This window comes from Vulpes lagopus, chromosome 14, assembly GCF_018345385.1.
Source record: "Vulpes lagopus strain Blue_001 chromosome 14, ASM1834538v1, whole genome shotgun sequence".
NCBI classification, from domain to species: Eukaryota; Metazoa; Chordata; class Mammalia; order Carnivora; family Canidae; genus Vulpes; species Vulpes lagopus.
The window spans coordinates 7397226-7410540 of NC_054837.1; the positions used below are offsets into that span (position 1 = coordinate 7397226).

Consider the following 13315-nt stretch of genomic DNA (forward strand, 5'->3'; position numbering starts at 1 on the left):
TCCTGACCCTCTTAGCGCTTCATCCGCTGAGCTTGCCCCCCTGTGACACCAAGATCACACCCACCCCAGCCCTTGGTGGAAAGGCTGATGGAACGAATGTAGGTGAAACAGTAATGAGTCAAGGATGTTCTTTTTGAAAAGGAGTGTCATTCTGTTAGAAACTGTCACGGATGGGATGCCTGGCGGCTCAGTCAGTTGAGTGTCGGACTCTTGATTTAGGCGCAGATCGTGACCTCAGGGTTGTGAGTTCGAGGGCTCCGCGCTCAGCAGGGAGTCTGCTTCTCTTCCTCCTCGCTCCCCGGCCCTTCCCCTTGCTCATGAGCAGCCCCCCTCTTAAAATAAATGAAGTCTAAAAAAAAAAACCCTAAAAACAAAAAAAATTAAACTATCATTGAGCTCTTTTCTTTTTTTTTAAAGTATTATTTATTCATGAGAGACAGGCAGAGACCCAGGCAGACGGAGAGGCAGGCTCCATGCAGGAGCCCAATGTGGGACTCGATCTCAGGACCCCGGGGTCACGCCCTGGGCTGAAGGCAGACCCCCCACCGCTGAGCCCCCTGAGGCGCCCATCATGGAGCTTTTCCCCCCACATAATGCTGAGGATTTGTTCTCTTTGTGTAGCTTGTTCGTGGAAAAGCTTCCCAGCCATCGAGATTACCAGGAATGTTCGATCCCCGAGAAGCAGGATATTATGAAGGTAGGTGGGGTTGATGCTCCCCCGGGGGATCAAATGCTGCACGAGGCTCCCTTATTGATCTCCTCCTCCTCCTCCTCCTCCTACTCCCCCTCCTCTTCCTCCCCTCCTTCCTCCCATCCTCTGGGGAGTTGGAGCACAGAAAATTCATTCCATTAGCCAAGATGTTTCGATTTCTTCCTGGGCCTTTAATCACTGAACGGAGCCAGTGTGGGATGTCTGATTGAATCCTGGACAGGGTTGGGGGAGAGAGAAAAGAAAAAATCAAGAATGTGCTCAGTGGCTTTGTGGCGTGAAGAAGGAATCACTGGCTGTTCTCCCCAGAGGCGGCGAGGAAGGTGGTCCCAGGCCCCAGATCTGTCTGACAGTCACTGTGGCTGGGGTGGACTCTTCCATACGGTCCTGAGCCCAAAAAGGGTTTGAAAATCGGTGTTGATTATTAAGGCGGCCCCGAAGTTCTAGTTCTTGTCCCGTAGAACCCCCAAAAGCAGGGTGTTTATGAAGGTCCCGTGGGGGACTGGCCGAAGGCGGATTACGTATTTGAGGGGTGGCCTAAAGGTCTCAAGGAGAAGGAAGATGGTAGTTGAAAAGTCACGTATTCACCGTCCACATTGGCCACTGATGGAGCTTCAGGTATTTTTAGCTGAGACTATAGCCTTTTAAATAATATTTTAAAAATGTTTCCCACCTGTCTGTCTTTAGTTTGGGTCGCTCTTACACGGGGTAAGACAGTGGGCGCAAAGCCCGTCACAGCACGAAATCTTAGCGCCCAACAACACGTGGCCTACAGGTAGTGGGAGACGGGCTCTCACCAGCGTGTCCGGCCTGGGTCTGCTGGCAGGAGCTCAGATTCTGTCAAACGGTAGATGCTTTTCTGAAGGGCCACCCATCGCCAGGCCTCGTGTAGCATTTCCACTGAGTTCCCTCGTTCGTTCAAGCCCACAGGGGCCCCCAAGCCGACTCTCCTGCTCTCAGTTAGTTTTATTCTTATTTTTGCCCATAGGATAAAGCTCTCCCAAAGCGCATGGTTCATGCTTGTGGAGTGAAGGGGGGCGGGCGGGTGACGAAAGATTAAGAGAAGGGAAGTGTTAGCGGAAGAGCCTGGCCAGAGTCAGAGGACTTGGATCCTGATGGTAAAGGCAGTCGCTGCTGTGCAGGACCTCGCGTCTCCGTGGGCCTCCGTTCCCTCCTGAGAAGGAGGGTGGTGTTTGAATGAATCCGATTTTCTCGGAGAAGGCGTTTGGGATCCGGATCCCCCGCCCTTCCCCTAAGCCTGTCGATTAAGGGGACCTGGGAAGCAGCCCGGGGTATGTGGATCCTCAGGGGCATCCGTGCCTCCTCACGGACAAGCCTGGCGGCCGGGCCCCCGGGGCGCCTCTGTCCCTCCTGGTGCCCCGCCGACCGCACACCGTGAGTGTGCGGCCACAGACCCACTACCCGGGGACAGGTGCCACGCGGACTGCCTGCTGGCCTCGCAGAAGGGGCGTCGCTCTCCCCGGCCTCTCCTGGGTCGTGTGCCGGAGCCACGGCAGACGGGCTCTGTTCCCACCATCACCTCCGGTTACTCGTGTCCCGATGTCTAACGCACGTGCCAGCTGTTTTTCTTTCTCAGCTGATGACCTGAGAGACTGTACCAAGGATCCTGCTAACCAATGTGTGTACATATATTTTTAAAAGAAACTGAAGGAGATTGCATTCCCGAGGACAGATGAATTGAAAAAGGACCTTTTAAAGAAATATAACGTAGAGTACCAAGAATATTTGCAAAGCAAAGTAAGTTCAACTGGTATAATTGTTTCTTGACTGTTTTCTGTGCGAATATTTTTTGAATTTCATTTTCATGTGAGTTTGGCAAGTGTCGTGTGCATTTAAATTAAAAATTAAAGACGCAGTGATGTAAGAGCAATAAAAAATTCATGTCGACGTGCAGGTTAAGCACTTGCACCAAACATGGCGTAATTTTATTTCCCTGCAATATCTGATCATGTGATGCATTAGAAAATAAATTTCCTACAGTGATTTAAATGGAGCCTTTGACCAACTCTTGCCACTGGGACTGTGGGGCGGGCGGCCGCTCTTTGGTGGTGACTGGAGGCGGCAGAGGCAGGGGAACGGGAGGTGGTTTCCAATGCATCTTATTATTTTGGCCTTGGAAATGCCAAGGTTGCCTTGAGAGGGAATAACCGCTGACCCTATGAGATGTGGTCGTAGCACCAATGGCTGGTGGCTTCTGGGTCGTCACCACAGAAAGAGGGACAGTGACAGTGAGGTCTCGGGTTGAGAGGCCTTGGAGAAGCCATCGGCCCGTCTCTAGGACCTCCAGTTTAATGCTTGAGCTCCTCCCGTGTTTGCCATCGTTGTGTAGGTGGCTCTGCTTTTTGTTCCATTGCACGCTTGTGTGCTTTGGACTTGTCACTCGTGCTGTCACCTTGGCTCAGTGTCATGAACTGCGAACACGGCCCGGGAGCATCGCTGCGAGTCAGCTGGGAGTGCAGGGCTCGGCCGCAGGGCAGAGAGGGCGTCCCTCGGGTGCGGAGGGTGAGGACTTGGGTCGACTTGCCCCGTGAAGAGAGGAGGATGTTCTCGGAGGCTTAGGCAAGGCGACCGCGCAGAGAGAAGGGCCCGGGCCGGTCTCCCTTCACGCTGGCGAGCGCAAGGTCATCCCTGCAGGGTCCTGGGCAGGAGGGCCTGGCCAGCCCTAATGCTGCCCGTGTGTCACAGTGGCCAGCAGGATCCCCGGGGCTCCCTCGGGAGGCGTCTCGCAGAGACGGAGCACAGCCCAGGCAGCAGGCGTCCCCCGGGGCTTGTTGGACCCCTGCACCTGCTGAGTCGGGCCCAGCCCTTCCGACCAGACTGCAGTGGCTCGGGGCCGCCAGGTGCTGCGCGGGGGTGCCTGCCCCCCTCAAGCTAGTTTTCATCAGAACCACCTGAGGAGCTAATTGAAGATTCCTAGTCTCTGACCAGATACTGCCTGGAGGGGTTTGGACCCCGTGATGTCCTTGGGAGCCCCAGGGAGCGGAGGGCTGGGCGGCCGCGGCTCGGGGATCTGGGCGGCCTGGCCTGCTGCCCTGAACAGGCGGACGGCGTTGGCCGTGACGCTCGCGTCCCCACGGGCACATCGCAGCGTCTGCCTCTCCGCTGCCAGCCTGGAACCGGCTGGTCCCAGTTTGGTGGCATTGCCTTGGAAACTAACTCTTGTTCGGCAACCGTGTTTTCCAGAACAAGTATAAGGCCGAAATCCTGAAACAACTGGAGCATCAAAGCCTGATCGAGGCCGAAAGGAAGCGGGTGGCCCAGATGCGGCAGCAGCAGCTGGAATCGGAGCAGTTCCTTTTCTTCGAGGACCAGCTCAAGAAGCAAGAATTAGCTCGGGGCCAGATGCGGAGCCAGGAAGGCCCGGCGCCGCCGGAGCAGATCGACGGGGGCGCTGTGTCCTGCTTCTCTGCGCAGCACGACGAGTCCCTGCTCGGTGCCTTCGCAGACCTGCCCGCTCCCAGCCGCGCCACCAGCTGTGCTGGCCACTCTCCACCTGTGACCCGGGCCCTGAAGCCCGCCGCCACCCTGAGCGCCGTGCAGAGTAAGTGACCGTCCCCGGGCGGCCCCTCCTGGGACCCGAGCGCGCAGCGGTGTCGTTGCCCCTTGGCGCAGCCCTCGGGTCGCGGCCTGCAGCGTCCGGTACAGAGACGGGGGAGGGGGGAGGGGCATTGCAAGCCTTCAGTTTCTGGCCTGTGTTCAACCCCGAGCCGCGGGAGCGTTAGAGGCGAACACCCGCAGGCAAGGTGCTGGGCAGGTTGCGTGACCTTCGCTTAAACCCGCAAAGCCAGTGCCCAGGCTGCCGTGCGCGGGGGCTGTGGCCAGCAGGTGGCCTGCGGGGGCCCGGCTTCGCCCCCCTTCCCAGAGCCCAGCAGTGGCCGCCCCACCCGAGACGTGGCCGGATGGCGTTTGCTTCCGGTCACCTGAGGAGTCAGGAGAGGCAGCCGCTTAACGTGTTCCCCTCCTGCTAATCGCTGCTAAGATCAGCGCCCCTAGTACCCACCCCGGCGTCCGCGGAGACGCGGGGTCACAGGGGAGCCGAGCGGGGAACGTCCGCCGCGGCCCGAGGTCTGTGCCGCTGTCTGTGGCCCCTGCAGCTGCCCCGCGGGGGCAGAGTGGGCCCGGCTTGCGCCACCCGCGTGGTCATGCCCGGGCCCCGCCGTCCTCGCTGAGCTCGCCTCTCGGGCTGCGGAAGCACAGGGAGCACCCGCCCGGGACGCCACGTCCCTGTATTTCCCTTGGCCCGGTCGCGCTGACGCAGCTCTGGTGGCCGGGACGCGGGAATGTGTCTTTAGCTCTTTCTGCCTTTGCTCTCTCGTAGACTTAGTGGTTGAAGGCCTGCGGCGTGTAGTTTTACCGAGAGACCTTTGCCACAAATTTCTGCTGCTGGCGGAATCTAATACAGTGAGAGGAATAGAAACCTGTGGAATTCTCTGTGGAAAACTGGTACGGCCTGTGTTCCTGTCCCCCTGCCCAGCACACACGCGGGGGCGCCACTGACGGGTGACGAGCACAGCAGGGTAGAATCACCCCGAGGGCCGCACACATGACGACGTGGCCGACGTAGTCCACTGACAGCTGTCGTCGCTAACGGACTGACGCTTCCAGGACACGGGACGCAGAAGCCAGTCGTAAATGCATCAAGCCACGTATTAAGTCTCGGTCTAGAAAAATGAGGGACCCGGGGCGCCTGCGTGGTGCAGCCCGTTGAGCGTCCGAGTCTTGGTTTCAGCTCAGGTCATGATGTCAAGGTCATGGGATCCAGCAGGGAGTCTACTTAGGGTCTCTCCCTCTGCCTCTGTCCTGCACCCTGCTCACTCGCGCGCTCTCTCTAAAATAAGTAAATACAATCTCTAAAATAAAGAACAATGATGGACGTCAGGTCTTCGGATTCCCTAGACCACATCCCTGCCGCAGCTGTCCCTGTGATGGACGGTCACGTCGTTAACTCTGCAGGCGTTGTCTGGCCTTCCTTTCGCAGAAACACGCGGAGTAAGACCAGGGTTTGGCTGTTTTCCTTAGTTTCAGGCGGTAGTTTCGGCCAGCTGACCTCTCAGCACAGGCCCTATTTACGTTACGGAGAATTTTATCTGAAATATGTGATGAAAGATAATGTGAATATAGAAGGACAAGCAACAGAAGACACATTGGATCTGCACCTGCAAGGAAGGCGAGTCATGTCTTGTGGAAAGTGCCCTTCGTGGAGTCACTTGGGTCCGGGCACGTTTTCCCCCTAAACACTGATCCGGGGAACTGTGGCTTAACCGACCGTTTCACTGAGCACACGTCCTCCCTGCCGCACTCCCGCTCCTCCCTGGTCCTCCAGGAGACGGGGTGACAGCAGCTGCACACCTGCTGCATCCTCACCGCCACCTGGTTCACCTCCCCAGCGGCGTGCGGTGGTTGCTCCCTCAAGACATGGGTCCTACCTGGTTGGCTTGATGGTGCATCGCTGTCCGCGCGCCACTCCCTCCATCACACAGCTGCGCCCAAAGCAGCTGTCGGCAGCCGTAGCCTCACGTGGCCGTGGCCTCGGCCCTGCAGTGCCCCGGGGGCGCCTCTGAAGGAGCGGCCGGGTGCCTCCTGTCGGCGGGGCTGGCCTGCTCGTGGGAGGACGGGGTGGCCCGGCCACTGGGGACTGGGCGCGGCTCTCCTCTGGGACGTTGGGGCGATCCCGAGATGGGCCGTTCACCCGGGCCGGAAGGCATAAAGTCAGCCAGGACGGGGTGACAAGTGTGGAGGGGAGAGCCGCAGTGGAGGCCGCAGGACGTGCACCCCGTCTGCAGGAGAGCCCCGGCCCCGAGGGAAGGTGGCGCGGGGGTGGATAGCCCGCCCGGCATGAGCACCCCCCGCCTGAGCCCCCGCCGCCCCTTCCCCTGAAGGCAGTAATGTGGGGGCTTTCCTTTTTCTCTAAATGCAAACCCAAAACATTACCTTAATGGTGGAGAACTAAGTCCCTGTGAGTCCACCCAGTAGCAGAAGAGATTTGGGGAAGGATGTGAAGTTACGTACAGTCACATATGAACGAGACCTTCGACCCCCGCACACCGCAGAGTGCCCCCAGCACAGCCACGGACTCCCCATAGCATCCCCCCTCCAAATGCACCTGCTGTTTTGTTGTGATCTCTGAGTTTTTCCATCGCAAATGTAACATATCAAGACATTGTTTGTTGACTGACCTCTCACGGACCAGCCTGGGACGCTCACTCCTGTCTACGTTTTCCATCGTGGGAATAGGTTACGGGCCCCCGAGAACGGCCCCCGGACTTCTGGCAGGTTAGCCACTGTGACATGTGAGGCTGATTCTCAGGGTCCGCGGCGGGGGGCTGCGGGCGGCGGGTCGTCTCTCGTCTCACCGCGAAGCGCCCTGCTTCCAGCTCAGCCTGTGGGGTCTTACCATTTTTCTCTCTCAGATGCTGGTTATTCTTTTCGCTACTTGTTTTTCAGACGCACAATGAATTCACCATCACGCATGTGATCGTGCCAAAGCAGTCCGCGGGGCCGGACTACTGCGACGTGGAGAACGTGGAGGAACTATTCAGTGTGCAGGACCAACACGGCCTCCTCACGCTGGGCTGGATCCATGTACGTGGGGCCTCGGGGTTCGGTGTCTTTTCCACAGGTGTGGGGGGGCGGGGGCTGCGTTCCTCCTCGAGGAAATGGAGCTTCCTTGGAATCGTTTCTTCTTTCTGGTTGTTTCAAGTGCCATGAGTGTCCCCACAGCGTCGGGCCGGGTCTGCTGCCGAGTCCGATTGGGCAGCGCTCTGCTCTGCTCTTTTCCCTCACCGTCCAGTGTCGAGACAGAGAAACAGTTGGAAATTGGGTGACCCCCTTCAATGATTTTATGTGGCCTGACGGGGACCATGTCAGGTTTTTAATGGACTTGATGAGACACTCTTTGATATTCTCTTTCTCTTTACCGTGGGCCAACAGTGCGTTGTTCTAAGAGAACTTCCAAAACATTTTTTTTGGTATTTTATTAATTTATTCATGAGAAAGAGAGGCAGAGGGAGGAGCAGTCTCCCCACGCGGCAGGGAGCCCATGCGGGACTCAATCTCAGGACCTGAGATCACGACCTGAGCTGAAGGCAGACGCTCCCCCCACGGAGCCTCCCAGGTGCCCCAGAAAAAGTTTCTTTTAAGCAGATATTTTTATATACCAAACAGGGGCCATGCATCCTTCTGCTTCTCCCCCGCGGGCCAGGGAGGAAGGTACCACTGTGTAAACAGCCGTGGTGGAGCAATCCTGGGTTCCAGCACCTACCAGGCCATCGTAGGCGTGAGAAAGGGCTTATGAATTTTTTTTTTAAAGATTTATTCATTCATGAGAGACCCAGAGAGAGGCAGAGACCCAGGCAGAGGCAGAAGGAGTCTCCCTGCGGGGAGCCCGATGTGGGACTCGATCCTGGGCCCCCAGGGTCACACCCTGAGCTGAAGGCAGACGCTCAGCCACAGAGCCCCCCAGGTGCCCCGAAAGGGCTTATGAATGAAAACACCCGCGTTCAGATCTTAGCTCTGCTCAGAATTCATTACAGGAACGTGGGCCCGTTAGGTAAGCGGTCCGCGGAACAGCCGCCACGGTAACCAGCTTACCCCGGCCTGTGTTAGAGGAGAGGAGTCCGTGAATTCCATGGCATGATTCCTAGGTGAACACAGCACTTTCCTCGTGTCCTAAGAGTCAAATGAGATAACGCGTGGGGTGACCCGCTCAGAGCCCGGCCCGCCATCGCAGCCAGTGGCATCTGCGGCCATCAGTGTCCGGGGCACGGCCATGCCTTGGTCCTTCTATCCGTGGGGGTAGCGGCTGCATCGCTCTCCATGGAGGAGCGCTTTTTCTGGGGTGCATGTGACTGCTCCTGGCAGAAAGGAGGGGCTCGGGCATGCGCCGCGTGCATTCAGTCTGTGAGCCCCGGGGCCGCTGAGCACTGTGTATGTCCGACAGTCACTTGCTGCCGCCCGGAGCTCTGGAGACCTCTGCGCAGTTTGTACAACCCCCCCCCTCCCCCCCGCCGATGGCATTGATGGCTCCACGTGGTGACAGCAGGTTTGCACAGGTCAGCAGGCGGGCAGACCCTCGTCCTCACAGCCTCACGAATGCTCTGGGTTAGAAAAGGTGGGATAATCCCGGTCCTCAGTTGGCCTGTGTCTTTGTAGACCAAGAGCACCAGATACTCCTTCCCCACAGAACACTTCTCATCCGTAAAGAGATGTCAACACCTCTTCCCTTCGTTCTCCTAAATCTCTTAAGTCCAGTGAGTGGTAAGAGCTCGCGTTCCCCCAGCAGGCCGTCGCTAAGCGTAAGGCACGAAGCTGTCTTACGGCTCCACACCCTGTAGTTGGCGATGGCGATGCTGGGCGCCGGGCGGCTCAGCCGGTTAAGCCGCAAACCCTTGGTTCTGACTCAGGTCACGATCTCGAGTCATGCGATCGGGCCCTGCGTGGGACTGCACTCAGCGGGGAGTCTGCTTGAGACCCCCTCCTTCTCCCCGACCGCCTGCCTCCATAAAAATGACAATATTAAAATAACGGGAGGAGGGGCAAGACGGCGGAAGAGTAGGGTACCCAAGTCACCTGTCCCCACCAAATTACCTAGATAACCTTCAAATCATCCTGAAAATCTACGAATTCGGCCTGAGATTTAAAGAGAGACCAGCTGGAACGCTACAGTGAGAAGAGTTCGCGCTTCTTTCAAGGTAGGAAGACGGGGAAAAAGAAATAAACACACAAAAGGCCTCCAAGCCTTTTGGGCTTGGAGGGGCCCCGCGAGGAGCCGGGCTGAGGCCGGGGCGAGTGTCCCCAGGACAGGAGAGCCCCGTCCCGGAGGAGCAGGAGCTGCACCAACCTTCCCGGGCGGAAAGGGGCCCGCAGGGAGTTGTAGCAGGACTCAGGAGGGCGGGGATGCCCTTGGGCTCCCGGGGACACTAACAGGCACCTGCGCCCCGGGAGATGCCCCCAGCTCCCTAAGGGCTGCAGCGCGCACGGCGGGACCCGGAGCAGCTCGGAGGGGCTCAGGCGGCGGGTCCGAGGAGGGGGCTGCGGGGCGGGAGCGCGAATCCACCAGCGCAGGCCCCGGAGCACAGGGCGCCGGGACACAACCCAGGATCAGGCCTCCCCCGGGACAGGCAGAGGCCGGGAGTGCCCAGGACAGCGAGGACGCTCCTGCCCCGAGCTGAGCAGATCAGCGGCTCCGCCCCGGAGCCTCCAGGCCCTGCAGACGGAGAGCCCCGGAGCTACTGCGGGAGCTGACTCCAGGGCTGCAGAGCTGCCCCCGCCACTGGGGCTGTTCCTCCTGGGGCCTCATGGGGTCAACAACCCCCACTGAGTCCTGCACCAGGCAGGGGCAGAGCAGCTCCCCCAAGTGCTAACACCTGAGAATCAGCACAGCGGGGCCCCTCCCCCAGAAGACCAGCGAGACGGACCAGTTCCAGGGGAAGACAAGGGACTTAAAGTATTCAGAATCGGAAGATACTCCCCCGTGTTTTTTGTTTTTGTTTTTGTTTTGTGTTTTTTTTCTTTCTTTCTTTTTGATTTCAGATTGCTTCCCCCACCCCCCTTTTTTTCACATTCCTTTCTTTTTCTTTCTCTTTTTCTTCTCGTTTTTCTTTTTTTCTTCTTTCTCTTTTTTCTTTTTCTCTTTTCTTTCCTTCTCTCTCTCTCTTTTTCTCCTTTTCCCAATACAACTTGTTTTTGGCCACTCTGCACTGAGCAAAATGACTAGAAGGAAAACCTCACCTCAAAAGAAAGAATCAGAAACAGCCCTCTCTCCCACAGAGTTACAAAATCTGGATTACAATTCAATGTCAGAAAGCCAATTCAGAAGCACTATTATACAGCTACTGGTGGCTCTAGAAAAAAGCATAAAGGACTCAAGAGACTTCATGAATGCAGAATTTAGATCCAATCGGGCAGAAATTAAAAATCAATCGAAAGAGATGCAATCCAGACTAGAAGTCCTAACGACGAGGGTTAACGAGGTGGAAGAACGAGTGACTGACATAGAAGACAAGTTGATGGCAAAGAGGGAAACTGAGGAAAAAAGAGACAGGCAATTAAGAGACCATGAAGACAGATTAAGGGAAATAAATGACAGCCTGAGGAAGAAAAACCTACGTTTAATTGGGGTTCCCGAGGGCACCAAAAGGGACAGAGGGCCAGAATATGTATTTGAACAAATCCTAGCTGAAAACTTCCTAATCTGGGAAGGGAAACAGGCATTCAGATCCAGGAAATAGAGATCCCCCCCCCCTAAAATCAATAAAAACCGTTCAACACCTCGACATCTAATAGAGAAGTTTGCAAATTCCAAAGATAAGGAGAAGACCCTTAAAGCAGCAAGAGACAAAAAGTCCCTGACTTTTATGGGGAGGAGTATTAGGGTAACAGCAGACCTCTCCACAGAGACCTGGCAGGCCAGAAAGAGCTGGCAGGATATATTCAGGGTCCTAAATGAGAAGAACATGCAGCCAAGAATACTTTATCCAGCAAGACTCATTCAGAATGGAAGGAGAGATAAAGAGCTTCCAAGACAGACAGGAACTGAAAGAATATGTAACCTCCAAACCAGCTCTGCAAGAAATTTTAAGGGGGACTCTTAAAATTCCCCTTTAAGAAGAAGTTCAGTGGAACAATCCACAAAAACAAGGACTGAATAGATATGATGACACTAAACTCCTATCTGTCAATAGTAACTCTGAACATGAACGGGCTTAATGACCCCAACAAAAGGCGCAGGGTTTCAGACTGGATAAAAAAGCAGGACCCATCTATTTGCTGTCTACAAGAGACTCATTTTAGACAGAAGGACACCTACAACCTGAAAATAAAAGGTTGGAGAACCATTTACCATTCAAATGGTCCTCAAAAGAAAGCAGGGGTTGCCATCCTTATATCAGATAAATTAAAATTTACCCCGAAGACTATAGTGAGAGATGAAGAGGGACACTATCTCATACTCAAGGGATCTATCCAACAAGAGGACTTAACAATCCTCAATATATATGCCCCGAATGTGGGAGCTGCCAAATATTTAAACCAATTAATAACCAAACTGAAGAAATACTTAGATAATAATAGACTTATACTTGGTGACTTCAATCTAGCTCTTTCTATACTAGATAGGTCTTCTAAGCACAACATCTCCAAAGAAACGAGAGCTTTAAATGATACACTGGACCAGATGGATTTCACAGATATCTACAGAACTTTACATCCAGACTCAACTAAATACACATTCTTCTCAAGTGCACATGGAACTTTCTCCAGAATAGACCACATACTGGGTCACAAATCGGGTCTGAACTGATACCAAAAGATCGGGATAGTCCCCTGTATATTCTCAGACCATAATGCCTTGAAATTAGAACTAAATCACAACAAGAAGTTTGGAAGGACCACAAACACGTGGAGGTTAAGGACCATCCTGCTAAAAGATGAAAAGGTCAACCAGGACATTAAGGAAGAATTAAAAAGATTCATGGAAACTAATGAGAATGAAGATAGAACCGTTCAAAATCTTTGGGATGCAGCAAAAGCAGTCCTGAGGGGGAAATACATCACCATACAAGCATCCATTCAAAACCTGGAAAGAACTCAAATTCAAAAGTTCACCTTACACATAAAGGAGCTAGAGTAAAAGCAGCAAATGGACCCCACGCCCAGTAGAAGAAGAGAGTTAATTAAAATTCGAGCAGAACTCATCGAAATCGAGACCAAAAGAACTGCGGAACAGATTAACAGAAACAGGAGTTGGTTCTTTGAAAGAATTAATAAGATAGATAAACCATTAGCCAACCTTATTAAAAAGAAGAGAGAGAAGACTCAAATTAATAAAATCATGAATGAGAAAGGAGAGATCACTACCAACACCAAGGAAATACAAACTATTTTAAAAACATATTATGAACAGCTGTACGCCAATAAATTAGGAAATCTAGAAGACATGGACGCATTCCTGGAAAGCCACAAACTACCAAAACTGGAGCAGGAAGAAATAGAAAACCTGAACAGGCCAATAACCAGGGAGGAAATTGAAGCAGTCATCAAAAACCTCCCAAGACACAAGAGTCCAGGGCCAGATGGCTTCCCAGGGGAATTCTATCAAACGTTTAAAGAAGAAATCATACCTATTCTACTAAAGCTGTTTGGAAAGATACAAAGAGATGGAGTACTTCCAAATTCGTTCTATGAGGCCAGCATCACCTTAATTCCGAAACCAGGCAAAGACCCCACCAAAAAGGAGAATTACAGACCAATATCCCTGATGAACATGGATGCAAAAATTCTCAACAAGATACTAACCAATAGGATCCAACAACACATTAAGAAAATTATTCACCACGACCAAGTAGGATTTATCCCCGGGACACAAGGCTGGTTCAACACTCCTAAAACAATCAATGTGATTCATCATATCAGCAAGAGAAAAACCAAGAACCATATGATCCTCTCATTAGATGCAGAGAAAGCATTTGACAAAATACAGCATCCATTCCTGATCAAAACCCTTCAGAGTGTTGGGATAGAGGGAACTTTCCTCGATATCTTAAAAGCCATTTACGAAAAGCCCACAGCAAATATTCTCAATGGGGA

At 54.0% G+C, this 13315-nt stretch overlaps 1 protein-coding gene across 3 annotated transcripts in view; it reads left to right on the plus strand.

Annotated features, from left to right (window-relative positions):
- STAMBPL1 (STAM binding protein like 1) overlaps positions 1-13315 on the plus strand; it is a 37458-nt gene that overhangs the window by 16667 nt on the left and 7476 nt on the right. For 2 of the 3 annotated variants that reach the window (XM_041729299.1, XM_041729300.1), the window contains exons 4-8: positions 622-697; positions 2372-2467; positions 3914-4271; positions 5049-5173; positions 7175-7312. In XM_041729299.1, the coding sequence (XP_041585233.1) occupies positions 622-697; positions 2372-2467; positions 3914-4271; positions 5049-5173; positions 7175-7312 (793 nt within the window). Of the gene's footprint in view, positions 1-621; positions 698-2371; positions 2468-3913; positions 4272-5048; positions 5174-7174; positions 7313-8669; positions 9348-13315 lie in introns of those variants that run through there. The other variant, XM_041729301.1, reaches the window with a different exon arrangement.